This window comes from Schistocerca piceifrons, chromosome X (genome assembly GCF_021461385.2).
Source record: "Schistocerca piceifrons isolate TAMUIC-IGC-003096 chromosome X, iqSchPice1.1, whole genome shotgun sequence".
NCBI classification, from domain to species: Eukaryota; Metazoa; Arthropoda; class Insecta; order Orthoptera; family Acrididae; genus Schistocerca; species Schistocerca piceifrons.
Window position 1 is genome coordinate 717,969,847 of NC_060149.1, and position 18,595 is coordinate 717,988,441.

Here is an 18,595-nt window from a genome sequence, read left to right on the forward strand (position 1 = left end):
AACTGACAAATGAGGAAATTGACCATAATCCTATAAGATATTGTGGAAAAAGGAACAGCTGGAAGGGTATAATCAGGGCCGAGCAAGCCCAAGTGCCGCCCCGTGCGAGCTGCTAAATTTTTATTTTTATTTTTATAAAGCATTTGTGGAATTTTACTGAAACAAATGTGTAGAAAATGTCAGCAATAAATCGAAATTTTTTGTTTTTACTTTTCAGATCTACCTAGGTTTCGGCCACTGAGTGGCCAGTCTCAAAGCTTTTAATATGTGCTTATATTTAAACTGTCATGTTGACAGTTAGTTCAGCTTGACGGTATATATGTAAACATAACTCAAAGCATTGAGAATAGCCACACAGTCCCGAAATCTATGTAGATCTGGAAAATAAAAACAAAAATTGCAACTGATTGGTGACATTCTCTACAGATTTGTACAAAACAGTCGCTGGGCACCAGCTCAAAAATGGAGTCAAACCTGATTGAAGAAATATAGTTAATTTTAATAAGCCTTATGAATTTACAAAAATGTTCAAATGTGTGTGAAATCTTATGGGACTTAACTGCTAAGGTCATCAGTCCTTAAGCTAACACACTACTCAACCTAAATTTTCCTAAGGACAAAGACCCACACCCATACTCGAGGGAGGACTCGAATCTACGCCGGGATCAGCCGCACAGTCGGCTCGGCTAATCCCGCGCGGCATGAACTTATAGTTAACGTAAATAAACATTTTTCAGTGGTTGTTAACAGATAATGTATTCAACGGAAAACAAAATATATTTACAATTTAACGATAATTTGGTTTGAACAATAATATTTACAATAACTATTTAATGCCGAACAAAATAAGAAACAACACAGTAAATAACCAAGACACAGATCATTATACAAAAATTTTAAGAAATACTAGACAAGTCGAACCTTCCTGGCTTTTGTTTGTGCAAGCTCTTTCACACGATCTCTGTAATTTAAGTCCTCTGCAAGCTCGTGTTCAATCGATATTGTTGCAAGATCATTCAAACGAGTTTGGCTCATCGTTGATCGGAGGTATGTCTTTATCAATTTCAGTTTTGAGAAACCCCTCTCTCCACTCGCAACTGTCACTGGGAGTGTTAGGAGAATTCTCAGAGCAATGTTAACATTACGGCAAAAATTATGTCTTCCTATAAACTTCAGAGTCTCTTTTGGACCTATTCCAGGTTTCAACAATGTTGAAAGCACCTTTAGTTCTTCCCTCAACTCCAGTGCATCAACGTCGCTTGACTCATGATCTTGCAAAATCGCTGTGAGGTTTCTACACTTTGTGTTCAGGCTGTCAGGAGGTGCATTCTTCAGATCACCGATGTCGTAGAGAGAATCAAAATAATCACAATGAGATTTCAGTTGATTGAATCTCTCATCCAAAAATGTGGTTACTATATCTAAAAGATAATAGTAGAATTCAATCTTGTAACATTTTGTTGGGTAATCTATTGTCTCATCCCTTCCTTCATAGGTAAAGTGTACTGGCTTCTTACTTCGTCGCCGGGAAACGCTTACCCGTGGTAACGTTAGATCTTCTAGCTCTAATTCTGTCGCCAATTCTTTTGGAATTCGTCAAGAAAGGCACAAACTTTTCTTCTGTTCTGCAGGTCTCAAAATATGCTTTCGTTTTTTCAAGCATTTCCACAGCTTCAGAAACATTTATGTCAGTGGTCTGGAGGGTCTTACTGACTACACTGATGTGAAGCAGAACGTCGTACCAGATTACCAGAGAAGTGAGAAAGATGTAATTTTTGATTTGATTCGCAAGTGACGTTGCTTCGTGAGCGGTCATGCCATCGAATTCTTCTGATATCTGAACCAGTGCATCATAAACGCCTCCAATTTGAAACCTCAGGGGAGTAAGTGCATCGATGCGACTTTCCCACCTTCTGTCGCTCAGTGGCTTCAGCGACAGGTTAGGCAGATACTTCTTCAAGACATCCCAACGTCGTACGGAGGACGCGAAGAAGTCATACAAGCTTGCCGAAAACATGGAAACAGCATATTTAGAAGACATAGCGGCATCGTTTACAACAAGATTCAATGAGTGATTGCTACATGGTACACAAAATGCTGTCTTGTTCATATCTGAAATTCTTTTCTGGAGACCAGACTTCTGTCATGTTAGCTCCATTGTCGTATCCTTGCCCTCTGATATTACACAAAAGGATTTTTTTTATCTTCCAAGAACTTGAGTACGACCTGCGTCAAAGTGGAGCTTGAAGAATCGGGCACTGTAAGAAATCCCAGGAAATGCTACCGAATTCGGGTCTTGTCTCCTGGACGAAACGTACCACAACTGTCATCTGTTCAATTTTTGAAATATCTGGTGTGCAGTCCAGAATTACAATCTAATATTTTGCAGATTTCATCATTAATAGAATGTTGTTGGTTATAGATGATCCAATAAGATGAATTGTTTCATTCTGTGTTTCTTTCCCAAGATAATGATGACCCTTCTTCTCACCTTGCTTTGTTCTGTGCAGGTGTTCCATCACAGTGTCGAACGTTCCGAATAATTCAACGAGTTTCAAGAAGTTTCCGTTGGCAGACTGAAAGAGTGTACCTGTACTTTCTCTCAAAGGTATACATTGCCGAGCTACGGTCACAGGTTCGAATCCTGCCTCGGGCATGGATGTGTGTGATGTCCTTAGGTTAGTTAGGTTTAATTAGTTCTAAGTTCTAGGCGACTGATGACCTCAGAAGTTAAGTCGCATAGTGCTCAGAGCCCTATACGTTGCCGACCCAGGAAATTGTGTCTTCCAGTTTAGGCTCGCCTTCAATCCCTTCTCCGGTGGTGAGTAGCTCGGCTGATGTTCCTCTGGTATTTTCCGAATCGGTCGCCTAATTTCAATTCTGTGTGATGTTTCAATCTCGGAGCTTTCGTCTCAAAGCAGGTCTTGAGTCCAGATGAGGTATGTTGGACATGTCGTAGATGGCCCACCGGCAGCAGTGTTACTGTATGCGGTGGTCGCGGTACTGTGTTTGTCAATTTTCTGGTCATCTCCTGAAAATAAAGATGTAGCTGCAGTAGCTCCACTAGTTTCTGTACTTTCAGGATCTATTTTTCCACCCTCGCCGCTGCTAGTTCGTTCTCTCTTCGGCTTGAAATATCGTTGTAGTGCATCCTTTTGCTTCTTATCGTCATCTTCCTTCAGCGCCCGTCTTTTCCTATATTCACTGCCAGACAGTCTTTTTCTATCGTCGGACATATTTCGATCCAGCCTGTAAAGAACGATTACCTGTAACTAATTGTTGATGTCAGTGTACTAACTTTATTTGCAACACACTTCGCAGACAGTTTCCTGATATTCCACTGCACGTAAACGGAAAATTATATTACTGTAGGATACACTGTTCAGGAGATGAAATCATAAGAACTGAGCCTCGTGAAATTGAATTTCAGGCCGAATTTCACTACAGACGCAGGTGAAACGGTCAAAGAATGGGGCGGAAGACAATGGAGAGACGAAGAATAAGAAGATGGAGTAACATAGTAATGCAATAAATACACACCCGGGCATCGACGGGTACTAATGCTAGTCGAAATATATTAACTCACAGCACTGCGGTTGTTCATGTCAAAGAACTAACACTCGTCATCTGTCGTAATTTCCATGTGTCACTTCTTTCGTGTCTGATTATGGAATAAGAGGTAACAAATTAGTCATCGCCGTATCTTCACTTTTCTTCGCATTATTTTCATTCTAGCTTTTGGGACGACGCGTGCTTATTTGCTAACTTGCCAATTTTTGATGTAACAGATCATAAGAAAAATAAGTTTTCCTATTCTGCAATCTTGAAATAGAAAAATTCTAACTTATGAGTAACGTGCACGCGCAATACTAATTGTACGTTATATGGAAAGCACTTACCTATTACATTCCAGGTTGCGAGAAATTCGGACGCACCAATTCTTCTGTTCTTACGAAACGCAATGAAAGTTCTTCTGACCAATCTTGACTCCCTCGGCCAACTACCAAAACGAATTCTCTAGTTTTCGTTGTAGAGAATGCAACAAGACCTATTGCCTGGAGTCACGTGACGAGGTACAGCGGGGATACGTTAAACTAGCGCCCAAGAAGAAGCAAGAAGCTCACAATAAGTATGCGACCGATGATATAGATAAATGTATTATGAGGCAGCAATTCCTCTGGCATTACGACCGATAGAAAGAAATACGAACTCTGCGAAAACTACACAACTTTCGTCAAACAGAAATGAGCTTCAAAGTTGGCAAGGAAACCCTTAGAAGCAATGTTCTGTCTATGGATTTTCGTTTTAGAAGGTGTCAAAATTAACGTTTTGTTTTGTGGGCCGGCCGTTGTGGGCGAGCGGTTCTAGGCGCTTCAGTCTGGAACCGCAGGTTCGAATCCTGCCTCGGGCATGGATGTGTGTGATTTCCTTAGGTTAGTTACGTTTAAGTAGTTCTAAGTTCTAGGAGGCTGATGACCTCACATGTTAAGTCCCATAGTGCTCAGAGCCATTTCAACCATTTTGTTTTATGCGGACGAGAGGGCATTGTTGCTAAAAGACCATACTTTCAGGTTTTCATCAGAATCAAAGCGACCAGTAGTTTACCAAGATGAAACATGGATTCACACGCATTATACAGTAAATAAATGTTGGCAAAGTGATAGTGTGCGAGTAGTATTGTCAAACAAAAGTGCCGGTCAGAGTTTAATTATTCTTCATGCAGGCGGAGACAGATGTTTCATGGCTCCAAAACCAAAACGTCCGACTATCACTCAGAAACGGATAGCAAAAATTTTCAAAAATACGTCGAAACCCAACTTATGCCAGGCTAATTAGCAATGTATTTATCCCTTGTAATTACTCGCAGCATATTTACCCACTAGGAATACTTCTAGGCATTGTAGGTGTTGGACATGTTTGACTGTAGTAATGTTCAACCATTTTTTTCCATAATGCGGGAAGAATAAAACACTCGGAAACTACCATTGAAGGGCTTAGCAAAATTGATTCAGGCTTAACATGTAACCGCAGTATCGAACATTGCATTCGAATTTCTAAATTAGATTTAGACCTCCTCAAAATTAGCTGTGAGTAAACGCACGGCGCGTAGCAGGCTGACAGCTCTCCACTCATAAGAATACTGGAGTGGAGTGTACGCCAGACTGCTCCCCCCTCTCTGTTCCTCCGGCGTAAATACGACGTCCTGCCACAGTGGCGAGGAAGAAATTAGTCCTCCTCCCTCCCCTTGTTCACCAGGGGCGGCCGGCAGTTAGTTGAGGCGCCATGCCACAGTTTCCGAAGCCGCTCCCTCCGAGGTTTGGTTTCGAATCCCCTCTTGGGGGGGGGGGGGGGCGCCAGATTTGCCGCCCCTCGGAAAGTGCCGCCCCGTGCGTCCGCACGTTTCGCACGTGCCTTGCGCCGTCCCTGGGTATAATGAATATGGTGAATAAGCAGGAGCGGATCCAAGGAAGTGCTGGCAGTTCCAAATAAAATAGATGGAAAGTTGGATGTCATGAAGTAAATAGGAGCTGGGGGTAAAGACGTCAGAGGACATTGCACTCTTTGCAGTGCTAGGTAACTGACGATCCCAGGCACTTGAGTTATTGGCTATATTACTCAATTTTCCTTTCGTATTGTCGTTCTTCCTCTTCTGTCATTCTGAACTTTGACTAGCATCTTTAACCTTCTTTGCTATCGAGAGAAAAATAGAAGTGTTAGGGGGTGCTGTTGTGCTGAAATTAACTAGAGAAAGTACAATGAAATTCGGGAGAAAGGGAAAGTGTTAATCATTTTGACATAGTGACAGAAAGACTGATGAATGTGGCATATAGAAAATTAAATAATAATGGAATAAAGTAAGTGGATGCAGTGAGATGTGTTTTCATGATGAAAATTAAGAAATGGGTTTTGAGGTAGTAAAAATTACCAAGTGTGCTTTTTAAAATGAAGTAACTAACTGCACAAGGATGCATTGTTGTGATGGAAGGTGGATAATGAATTTTGAAGTAATAATGTGGAAAATTTCCATGTGTGACTATTAAAACAAACTAAGTAATATGGTGTTTTGGAAGGTAAGTGGAAATATTGAATGTACCTACTAATGTTGATATGACTAATCACGAAATGTGAAAAGATAAGAGTGGAAGAGAGTGGTTAGAGAAGTTTCTGTAAATAAATTCATGACATTTTGATGTACTCTGTTCTGTATTGTGGCAAAGATTTTACAGTGAAGATTTTGTGAGGCAATATGGCCTACCTACAATACATGTGACTGTAGATAAACTGTGTGTTATGTTGTGAATTTGGTAAAAAGTGCTTTATATGAATATGTGATGCCTGTTCTTTCGGACAAGTCCAAAAAAAGAAACCTAGCAGAATCCGCAGCTGTGATACATATTATGTAAATTGAAGATGGAGGAGGGGAGAAAGGGAGTGAAAGGGAAGGAACTGTTGATGTCTGCTGCATCAGGACTTTATGGGGAATCAGCGACGGTTAGTGAAAATGTATGCTGGATCGGGATTCAACGCGGGAACCTCTGCTTACTAGGCAGTTACGTTAGCCACTGCATCATCCGGACACAGTATTACCAGCAGTTCTGCAGACTATCTCATCACGCTCCCGGTCAACCCATATTCCCACCTAGTGCCACCTATCCACAGTTCTCTTCCATGTCCTACACGCCTGCTAACTTTGAGATTCCCGCAGCAGGTTGAACGCAATTGTACGTTCGCAGTGAAGCTGGTGGCCCATTGTGGCGAATCAATTATATGAATGCGTGGTGTCTGCTTTTCGGACATGTGTGAAAGAACAGACACGACACATTCATATAACTGATTCAGTCATGTTCTAAAGAACAGACACCATGCATTCACGTAACTGATTCTCCTCGATGGGCGATGAATCCACGACCTCCAGTGCAGATGCACAATTATGTTCGACCCCTGTGAGAATCTCAAAGTAGTGAGCACGGAGAACATGAACACGGACTGCGGATAAGTAGTGCTGGGTGGGAATGAAGGTTGACTGGGAGACGTGCGAGATAGCCGATGCAATGGCGATAAACACTGTGTCTGGATGGCGCAGTGGTTATTGCAGTTGCCTAGTAAGCAGGAAATCCCAGTCTGGCACACTTTTTCACTCGTCGTCTGTGATTCCGCCTGACATCAGTAGTTCCTTCTCTTCCATTTCCTTTCCATCCCCTCCACTTTAAATTTACTTAAAAAGCGATTTGTGCTAGAACCAAGATTTGTTTTGAAAAATTTTTCAGCATCCACGAATTGGTGAAGTAAGTCTAGCATTTTGAGAAGTAATATTTCTCAAGTAATTTAAATTTGTGTCACTTGAGAGCACTATTTAAAGATAATTCTCTGTTAATTTTCTTTCATTGAGGAGAATAATTAAAATTATCTAAAGAAAGGCATAGCTTAGAGAAAGAGTATGTACTAATATTTATATTTCAGGAAGATATATGCAATAGTAGTCTTACACAGAATTATGCTTGCAGGAAAATCATCATGTAACTGCGGCATGACCTGAATTTTAAATGAAGGTGGAGTGTTTCGGACGCCACATAAATACGGGGCCATGACGTTGTAAGAAAAATCATCCCAAATGTAGAAGGACTCAAGTGCATTGGCAACTGTAAGGTAGGAATGGATTTACAATTATACACGCATGCACTATAAAGGGAAAGGTGTAGGAAAAAAATTAAAGTGATCAGAACTGTAGAGACGCACACCGGAGTGTATAAACTAATAGTGAATTTGACATTTAAAAAACGTAACTTCAGTGCCTAACTAAAATCGTACACATTATAAAATCCTAAACAGTCAAATATATTTTGAAAGCTAAATGTTATCTCCTGTCAATATTGTGTCCTTTATTAATTATAAAAAGTTTTGATCCAGACGGCGTTCGTTCATTTAGAATATGTTGTTTATAAACGCGATATATGATAGTAAGAGAAATGTATCTAGGCAGCGTGAGTGAGTCAAATGTTCAGGTGAAATACTGTAAAGTGCATTTTGCCATTTTATGGTACTGGGAAACCATGAACATACTATGATAATTCACTTGAGTAAAGAGAGGAATATTTTGATATTGGTATGTTTTATGAATTTCTTCGTTTAATATATCACTTTGAAAAGATATTACGTTGCGATTAGTTCATAGTGGAAGACACGGGACAGCGCAGTTTAATACTGCAACAAGAAAACATTTGTTGTACCCGTTAGACGCAGATGGAGAGCCTGGTTCCACTACAGCGCATCCAGTAGAGAAACATTGTTCGTTCTCTAACAGGGCAGGCGTGTGAGCTGCTACAGCAAATGATATTACTGTAAAGTGAGTGAACCGTATTATGTAGGTGAAACAAAACAGCGCCTCCGCCTCTGAATTAATGGTTGGCCCTTTTAGCAGTGCATCCACCAGAATGATAGCACTGGAACACCAAAAGACTGTCATGATGCCTTTGCTAGAAAAGGTAGTTGCCTTGAATTTCTTCTTTTCTGGTGATTGCAAGTGGTGCCACTCCACTGACTGCCTTTCCATTTCCAGTTAAAAATGATGCGCCTAGGTTTTGTCACCTGTAGCGATACATGGCAGAAAGGTCTCTTTGTTCGCCTCAAACTACTCCAAAAGTTCTCCTAGGTAGATCACTGCAGGCCTTGCAGCCTTTACCGGTACTCGTGTTTCTGCTAGAACCATTTCGTGGCGATTAAATCAGGCTGGTTTGGATGCTCATTAGCTTGTTGAAAGCGCCCCATTTGAATCACGCCTCGTCGAGAAAGAGTTCGATGGTGTAGGGAGCGTGTTGGTTGGGGTAAGGAACAGTGGTCCAGAGTGATGTTCTCCGACGAATCCCGCTTCTCTGTGGCAAGTGATTCTGGCTACCAGTTAGTATGGAGAGAGAGGGGAAGACATTACACACCACAGAATGTTCATCAACGTCGTCAGTATGGCCCAGGTGTTAAGGAGTGGGCAGGCATTGTTCAGAATGGCCGAACACCGCTGTACATCATTGCACGAGGTGCCGTTACAGCACAGCGGAACTGCAAGGAGATTATTCAGGATCATGTCCGTCTGTTTAGGGGCGCGGTAGGTCCGAGTTTCTATTTATGGACGACAATGCCCCCCACATAGGACCGCTGAGGTGTTGGACACACTGGAAAGCGAAGATACCTGAACGTGTGGGGTGGCCTGTGTAATCCCCAGACCTAAACCCTATAGAGGATCCCAGGGGTTCTCTTGGCAGACCTGTTTTTATCAACGAACACCCCCTCCCCAAACTGTGCAAGAGCTGAAAACCGCCTTGAGAGAGGCGCAGAACGATATGCTCCAAGGGTTCTTGAGCTGTTTGGTAACCAGCGTGGACAACAGGTGCAAGATATGCATTAGTTTCGGAGAAGGGTGTATTCCTTACTGAGAGTCCGATATCGACCTTTATTTTGGGAGTCTGACCTGTGTTAAGCATGAACGTTATTTATGTTTGTTATTCTCCTTTCCAGTGTTATGGAATTTGTGCTATTTTTCGTTATAAATGTCCCACTTCACCTCTATTATTTATATGTACATACTGTGTTTCATCTCGTCCATCATTGCCTGTGATTATTTCTGTTCAACAATGTCTCTGCTCCTTAACAATTGTACAAGAGTCTCAGCCACTGCGGACAAGCTTACAATGCTCACCAATAACTGTAAAGCCAATTGCTAATTTGTGACGCGCCGGTCTGCCCGTATAATGGCATTTGAATGGTTCACCATGTCTGAAGCAGTGGCTGTGGCAGGACGTACCAAATGTGGGGCTAAGTTTCTACGCGTCCTGATGCTTTAAATATCTTAACTCCCCCCAACAATACTCTTATCAAATGGATTATCAACATACACTGCACACAAACGTTAAAGTTTACGATTTTCACCACGATTTCTTCTCCAGCAATCAAGAATTCAATTACAGCTCATTCATTGTAACGGGCTAATTACATAGACGTGATTCTGATGGTTCACAACGGTTCTGCCATCTGTCGAAATTGTTCGAAACTTCCAAAATGGTTCAAATGGCTCTGAGCACTATGGGACTTAACTACTGTGGTCATCAGTCCCCTAGAACTTAGAACTACTTAAACCTAACTAACCTAAGGACATCACACACATCCATGCCCGAGGCAGGATTCGAACCTGCGACCGTAGCAGTCGCGCGGTTCCGGACTGCGCGCCTAGAACCGCTAGACCACCGCGGCCGGCTCGAAACTTCCAAATGTGCAGAAGAAACAACCAATTTGGAGCGTCTCAAAGGATGTTTTCCTATATAAATTAACGGTTGTAAAAAACATTTGAGGCGTTATTGAAGGATCCTAGTAGATGAAAGGATGGTAACAGTGAAAATTCGAGGAAAGAAGATAAATCTGGTAATAATACGGATGTGAATGTTTCACCCTAGGCAGTGTGAAAGGAAGTAAACGAAAACTATGACAAGACTGAAGATGTAATATAAAAAAAGGAGGGCACATGTAAAAAAGTAATGAGTGACTGGAATGCGGTAGTAGGTCAAGGCCAAGATGGAAGCACTGTAGGAAAATACCGGTCAGGAAAAAGAAATAAGCAAAGAGAGCTCTTGGTGGACGTCGACAAAAGAAACTCCTTAACTATTGGAAAAAATTGTTTGAAAAACACTGATAAAGAATACACACATAGAATAGTAAGCTGACTCAAAAAGATTGCAGATCGACTATATTCTGATCCGGAAAAGTTTAGAAATTACTCAAAAAATGCTTTTAAGACATTGTCAGTAGTGGATATCAATGCAGGTCACGTCCTTGTGACAAGCGAAGTATTTAGTAGTTGAAAAAAATAGAAAAAGGAAACCAAATACACAACTGATCAGACAGCAGTAACAAAAATGCGGGAGAAGATTGAAGAAAATATAAAAATTCTGTCACAGAAGAAGGTAAGATGTCGAGCTCTAACTAATCAACTCCAAACAAGAACTGATAAAGGTGGTGCAGAATGACAAGAGAAATGTGAAAATATTGAGAAGCTAGAAAGAAAGAAGAGATAGAATTTAATGTATTGTCATCTAAAGTACTTGGACTTCAGGAAGAGGACTGGGAACAAATGTTCAAATGTGTGTGAATTCCTAAAGGATCAAACTGCTGTGGTCATCGGTCTCTAAACTTACGCACTACTTAAACTAACTTATGCTAAGAACAATACACACCACACACATGTCCGGGGGAGGACTCGAACTGGGATCATCATGTTAATGATAACAGAAGAGAATACTAAAGAAACTGCAGAAAGTCCAGAAGTAATAAATGACTGGAAGAGGTACTTAGAAGAGTTATATGATGCAAGTGATCGTCCAGATGCTTTGGATATGGAGAAAGAAAAGCAGTTATTCGAACAGGACAAAAGATTTCTAGCCATTCTGGAAGAAGTTGGCCAATCACTATGGAAGGAGCTGAGATGGCACTGAGGACATTAAATGTGGAAAAGCAACTGATGGAGATGGAGTTCCAATTCATCTCTTCAAAGGTTTAAATCAAGGACAGGGGTAAGTACTGAATTTGTACAATAACATTTATGAAAATTGTGATTGGTCAACAGTGATGATGCCAATGCTGAAGAACACGAATGATATAAAATGTACAGAAAGCAGGACAATATGTTTGATACCTCATTCGGCAAAATTCTACTAAGAATAAAGAATAGAAGATTGCAGTCAAAAGTTGAGAGATAATTGGGCGAAAAACAGTTTGGCATCATAAGGAGCAACAGGGCTGTTACGAATGACTGGTGAAAGACTTGTAGAAAGAGGTGGAGAAGTCTGTGTCCCTTTCGTTGACTTGCAAAGAGTCTTCGACAGTGGATTAAGCTTTTACATATCCTGAATAAGAACGGAATTAATTGGAAGGAAAGAGGCTGATAACCAATTAGACATCACACAAACAGTAAAAGTAAGAATTGGAGATGAAATGACATAGGGAATCAAAATTGGGAGAGTGATTAGACGAGGCTGTTGTATGTTCGCCTACTCTGCTTATTACATATTTAGATTATTTAGTCAGTGCTTCTAACGAAAGTGTGGCGTGACAGTAGAAAGAAGGATAATAAAATGTGTAAGACTTGCTGATGGAGTAATATGAAAAGACAGTTACTAATATGTTAAAAGAATTGACCACCAACTGTGAGGATTATGAAATGAAGATAAATGTGAAGAAAACTGAGGCAATGATTCTTACATAGCAGTCAATGAATACAAAAGGCAAAATCTGTGATGAGTTAGTGGAATAAGTTCATAACTTCAGGTACCTAGGGTGCAAAGTTACCAGTAACATAACATCTAATCGAGAATTAAAAACAAGGATAACTCTTGCAAAATAAATGCTTTAAGATGGAGGAGCATTTTCTGTGGCATATTATATAAACAATGAAAGAAAAGTTTAGTGAAGTGTTTTGTATTGAGTGTGGCGCTGCATGGTGCCGAAACTGTGTGGACACTGTAGAAGAGAGAGAAGAAGCGCTTAGAGGCTTTCGGTACGTGATTCTGGAGAAGAAGAAATGGTGTGAAACGGACAGAGAAAATAAGGAATGAAGATACGTTACGGAGGGTGGACAAGGAAAGAAGAGTACTGGCAACAATTAAGATGAGGGAAAGAAACTGTCTAAGGTACTGGATGAGAAGAGACTGCAGAATAAACGTTGCACTAGAAAGAGTGGGGTCTGGGAAGAGGACGGGAAGTAGAAGAAGAGTCAGTCAGTTGACAACATCAGTTGACAACAAGTGCATCATACACAGGTGCGAAAAGGATGGCGGAAACTCAAGAGGACTGGAGATTGATGAACTTGGAGTGATGGAGCTGCCCAATTCCAAAACACGTCGTCTACATCAAAATATTTTATATATTTTATTGTTATTATCACTAAAATCGTACCCATCTCTATGTCATAAGTGGGGGTGACGGCAAGCTATTCTGTATGGGGGAGGGGGGTGGCAGGACGGTAAACAGAGACAGAAACAAACTATGATAACCAGCCGTTCCTCCATCCACAGCGAATCGAACACTGGATACGCCTGCGCTTGTTCCACCACGAAGAAAAGCACAAGGAGGAAAAATTGCTGAGGATGGAAGGAAGACATGTTGCATTTGCCCCCTCCCGCCGGAGGTTCGAATCCTCCCTCGGGCATGGGTGTGTGTGTGTTGTTCTTAGCATAAGTTAGTTCAAGTTAGTTTACGTAGTGTGTAAGTCTAGGGACCGATGATCTCAGCAGTTTTGTCCCTTAGGAATTTACACACATTTAAACAGTTTGCATTTGCCCACCAAAGAAGAAGTCGCATTTGCAAGGCTCTAATCAGTTTCGAATGCTCAAGTAAGGTGTGTCCACAACGCGTGTAAGGTGATGTGGCGTGCGGTCACTTTGATTAGTGCAGGTTGATTCATTGTCGAGAGTGTGTGCCAATATTAACAAGAATGAGACCTTTGTAACAATAATTTAGAACAGTTGAGCTTCAAGGAAGTAACTACCCTTTATTATTTTTACTGGCGGCCATATCTGTAAATTTTGACGAGAATTTTGAGTGTAATGTGAATGGAGGCGTATCAACATTTTGTAAATATATAGTACTAAAGGCAAAAATTACCGTCAGACGGCGGTTTTTCGTATTTTCCCACCTCTAGAACGACGCGATCCACAGGACGGCATAACGAAGTACTCACAACTGTGGTTAAGAGTATGGCAGACTGCCGGGCATGGGATACTACAAGGATAATTACACTATGGTACCGCAGTTGTTTGGGAGAATCAGCTTGAATGTACATATAAAAAAATCTCAGCTGTCTGCCGACATTTTACTTCCATTAGCAGATTGACAAAGAGATTTATAATTGTGTTTTTCTCTTATTTCTTTCTCCCAGTTAGATACACTAGACAGAAAAACATATTTTTCTTTCTGGTACTGTATTTGTTACTATTTATGTTACTCTCAAACTGCAATGTGTTTGTCCCCACAAACGATTTCGCTCCATGTAAACACCCGTCGTGATTGGGTTTTCAGCTTGCTACTTGCCTTTTAAGATGTTCGTTGGTGTGGATGGAGTGATGTGTGGCACAAAATAAAAGGAAACTTATTGTCAGATACTCATTTTCTGCAACCTACGTAATTGAAGAGAAACACATTGTTCTTTTCACATGTTCACATGTGTGTGAAATCTTATGGGACTTAACTGCTAAGGTCATCAGTCCCTAAGCTTACAACTACTTAACCTAAATTATCCTACGGACAAACACACACACCCATGCCCGAGGGAGGACTCGAACCTCCGCCGGGACCAGCCGCACAGTCCATGTCTGCAGCGCCAGACCGCTCGGCCAATCCTGCGCGGCACATTGTACCTTTATTAGATAGAATGAAGCTTATATATTTGCTGTGTTAGCAAAATAGAACTACTTGGTAACAAACATAATTTGTAAACTCCTATACCTAGTCTCACTTTCAATGGAAAGGCCCTCATACACAAATAATGTCTGGTGACAAAACATTCGTTCAATTCTCGGATGTTTTCTAGTCATTCAAATGAATCCAAAATGTCTGAATAGAATAAAGTTCCCCAATGGATCACTTCATTTCTTTTAGAAAACTGCATGATCACTGAGTGTGTAATAAAATAATTTCGCACGCATTAAGTGGCATTAATAAGATTTGCAATCATCTCCTCTTTAACAATCTCCTCCTCCATATTCCTGACAAGTTCACAGGGGCAACAACACTCACTCCTTATTAAAAAATTAAACCTGATTTCTCTATGTTGACGAAATGAAATAGCAGATTTAGAGACACCATTTTTGTAAAACAACTTACGTTCCTAAAACTAGCAAAATTTATTCAGGAATAACAAAGCGAAAATCGTTTTCAAAATTCTATTTTCGTCTTCCGCAAGTTTTCCTGCATGTAAACATGGTCGTCGATGTAGCGAACACAGATAAGCGAGGTTGATTCAGGCTCTGTCGACAGATTATCGGAGTGGGAAATGAACCAATCGATTTCACCGTTCTCTGAGTACAGCTGGACAGGTGCGTGAGAACCTTGGGGCGCCAAATGTTCGGCGGTTGTGCGCTCTGTGCAGGGAGGGGAGCAACACAGCTGCTCACCCAACGGTCGCACCCCCTCCCGTAACCCGTCCCCCTCGCCCCTGAAAACGATTCAGCTCAAATGGCCTTCCACCGTCCTTACGTAACAGCGGAATCACCAGTCCCTCATGCAGACTAATTCTTTACGTTTATAGTCGCTGATTACGACACATATACCACGTCCTTACTTGCCTTCAGAAAGCATAATTCCCATTACAAATTACTCTGTGTCCAAACGACAGCAGATCGTCCAATACGCAAAGTTCAGCGCTCTGACATTTTCGGGGTAGTGACCGTTTAAGAGTACATCATTGAGAGTCGATTACAGCTTGGAGTGTCACGAATTTCAACCAACTTCCTTTCATATTTTTAGACACTCTGGGAATCAGAGATGGGCAGTCCACACTAGTAGGTGTAATTAATTAACCATATATTTCGTATTCGATATGATTTTAGTAAACTTTTAGGCGAGCATTATCACACTTATAGAACAGTCTCTTCTCGGAAGCACATCCAATATTGCAACGTTCCTGAAATTCTAAACCTTTTCGAAATCTACGTCTACTACATCTACGTACTCCGCAAGCCACCTAGCGGTGTGTGGCGGAGGGTACTTTATGGACCACTGTCACTTCAAAAATGGTTCAAATGGCACTGAGCACTATGGGACTTAACATCTATGGTCATCAGTCCCCTAGAACTCAGAACTACTTAAACCTAACTAACCTAAGGACATCACACAACACCCAGTCATCATGAGGCAGAGAAAATCCCTAACCCCGCCGGGAATCGAACCCGAGAACCCGGCACTGTCACTTCCCCTCCTTTCCTCTCCCAGTCGGGAATAGTTCGCAGGAAGAACAATTGCCGGTCGGTGTGGTCCCAGATCTCTCTAATTTTATCTTCATGGTCTTTTCGCGATATGTACGAAGGAGGAAGTAATATATTCGTGACACTTCTAGGAACTTACTCTCTCGGAACGTTAACAATAAACCACACCATGATGCAGAATGCACCTGTTGCAGCATCTGCCACTTGAGTTGATCATTTCTGTGACGCTTTCGTGCTTGTAAATGAACCTGTAACGAAAGGCGCCGCCTTTCTTTGGATCTTCTCTATTTCCTCTATCGGTCCAGTCTGGTACGGATCCCATAATGGCTCTAAGCACTATGGGACTTAGCATCCGAGGTCATCAGTCCCCTAGACTTAGAACTACTTAAACCTAACTAACCTAAGAACATCACACACATCCATGCCCGAGGCAGGATTCAAACCTGCGACCGTAGCAGCAGCGCGGTTCCGGACTGAAGCGTCTAGAACTGCTCGGTCACAGCTATGGATCCCATACTGACGAGCAATATTCATTGTGAAAGGTACCACAACCCTTATCATCAAAAGAAAATATATAATTATACAGTTTCTACAAACATCTACTAGTTAGCTGCATATCTTTACTCTACTGTTACATTATTTACAACACACTATCAACAGTCGAACGGTAATTAAAAGAAATATTTCCCGACAGTCTTTCCCTGATTCCCTCTCGTCCTTGCAGTTGCTATGCCTCCCACGCCGCTTACCTTCGCCGCCAGAAGTATTGTGTTTGTAAGTTGATGACGTCAGCTAGACACATTAATCTGGATAACTTTTTCACATTTTTGGTTACATATTTACCTTTTACCTCCCTGTTATATAAGTTTCAAACAAAACTGAGTTTTTAGTACTTTCTAAGTACTAGTATCTGAATGTGGAGCTGCATCCGTGTTTGCCATTGTACTTTATTTTATAATAGTTTGCTTATGGCTAAAACAAAAAAAGGCAGATAAGAGTTTAACGTACCGTCGACGACGAGGTCATTAGCGACGGTTGTAGCAAAAAGAGTATGGGCTCAAACGACCGTGGCGTCGCGCGCCATAAGGACAAACTTACCATCGTCAATATGTATTATCAACTGAGAATGGGACGGTAGGAAACGGTCGCTGTATAAACAAGGTTAAGTGCCGACTGGCACGGCGCAGTGGTTCTGGTACTGTACACACAGTCGGAACGACTGCGGTTCAAATCCCTGTCCGGCCATTCAAGCTTAGGTTTTTCTACAGTTACCCTAAATCGCTTACAGCAAATTCCGGGACTGTTGCTCTGGCCTGAGCTTGTTCTACGTCATTAATGACATCGTCTTTGGCAGGAGGTTAAACCCTAATCATCCAACCGTTTACACAATACGCCTTGTCGAGAGCAAATAAGACTCGAGTTTGCCCATAATTTCCATCCGCTGCTGTCTTCTGCGGGACGACAAGGAACCAGTGCGAGACAGGACTGTAATGTGCTAATGCGGTTCACCAGAAGTGCCCAGGGAGGCAGCCAGTCCCTAAAACTTGTTTGCGCACCGCCAGCCTCTGGGCTGGTTTTTTAAACGGAGGAGAGGATATTACCCCTCCCAAACTTAGCTTGTCACCACCGCGTAAGACAGGCCAGACTCACCACAGACGGTAAAAAACTTTGCAGACGCCGATATTTTTTGGGCCTTCTACAAAATGACTGGGTATCAATGTGATCACCCAGAGTTGTAGGCGGGAATGAAAATGGTTTATTGTAACATCGAAACCGGTTTAATATAAACAGAACCAGTAAATACCATTGATAGTGTTATCGTTATAGTTAGTAGGATAATAGCTCTTGTATCTAAATCCACCTGAAGATGGGTGTACGTTAGGGTGTCCATTTCATTTTTATTGAAAAACTGGACATTATAAAAAGTTTAGAAGAAACTGGAGCAATTAAGAAAAGAAACGGGACACAAACTTTATTGACGAAATTTAATGGGCAAGTTTATCTTTGCATCATGCACTCAGATGATCTCAAAAGACGTTTTACAATTATTATGCTGCACTGTCGCCATACTTACGTATTTTATCAAGACGTGCTTTTCCTTTTAACATTCTGTCATCAAAGTGAGCGCATCTTACCTCATTCAAGTGTCTTTTGACAATGAGCAAGGCCGTCACTGTTTAACTTTCATTTTCTTTTTTCACTAACTGTTAAGAATTCACCAAGGAAAACACCCGTACGTTCTAATGTCTTCACTGCCAGCGATAAAAGGAAAAGCATTTTTTATATTGCTGTTAAAATTACACTTTCCGTTTGGTAAGACGAAAGAGTGATTGCATAGATCTAAAATTGTCATGTATCCTTTATAACGTCTTCAGACGTGCTTACTACATCTTAACATGAATCGATAGAACGAACAGTGCAAAACTGTAACGGTAAATAAAAAATAAACAAAAAATGTAGAGGAAGTTGTACAACTGGTGCTTCCTCGCGTATATCACTAAAGCCTCGTTTACACGACGACATTGGGTTGCGTCATTTATTGAGTGGAATGAGTTACGCGCAAGTGGTTTCACATATGACTGTAGACACGGCGACACCAGTATACACTTCAGTTTCTTCGTTTTGTGGGTCCCTGA

The 18,595-nt window shown here is 41.4% G+C and overlaps 1 protein-coding gene across 1 annotated transcript in view; it reads right to left on the reverse strand.

Moving 5' to 3' along the window:
* Positions 1 to 906: 906 nt before the first annotated feature.
* The window catches only part of LOC124722670, a 50,726-nt gene continuing 33,037 nt past the window's right edge, over positions 907 to 18,595 (reverse strand). The window contains exon 2 of the mRNA XM_047247814.1: positions 907 to 1,421. Coding sequence (XP_047103770.1) covers positions 907 to 1,421 — 515 coding nt within the window. The remainder of the gene's footprint in view (positions 1,422 to 18,595) is intronic.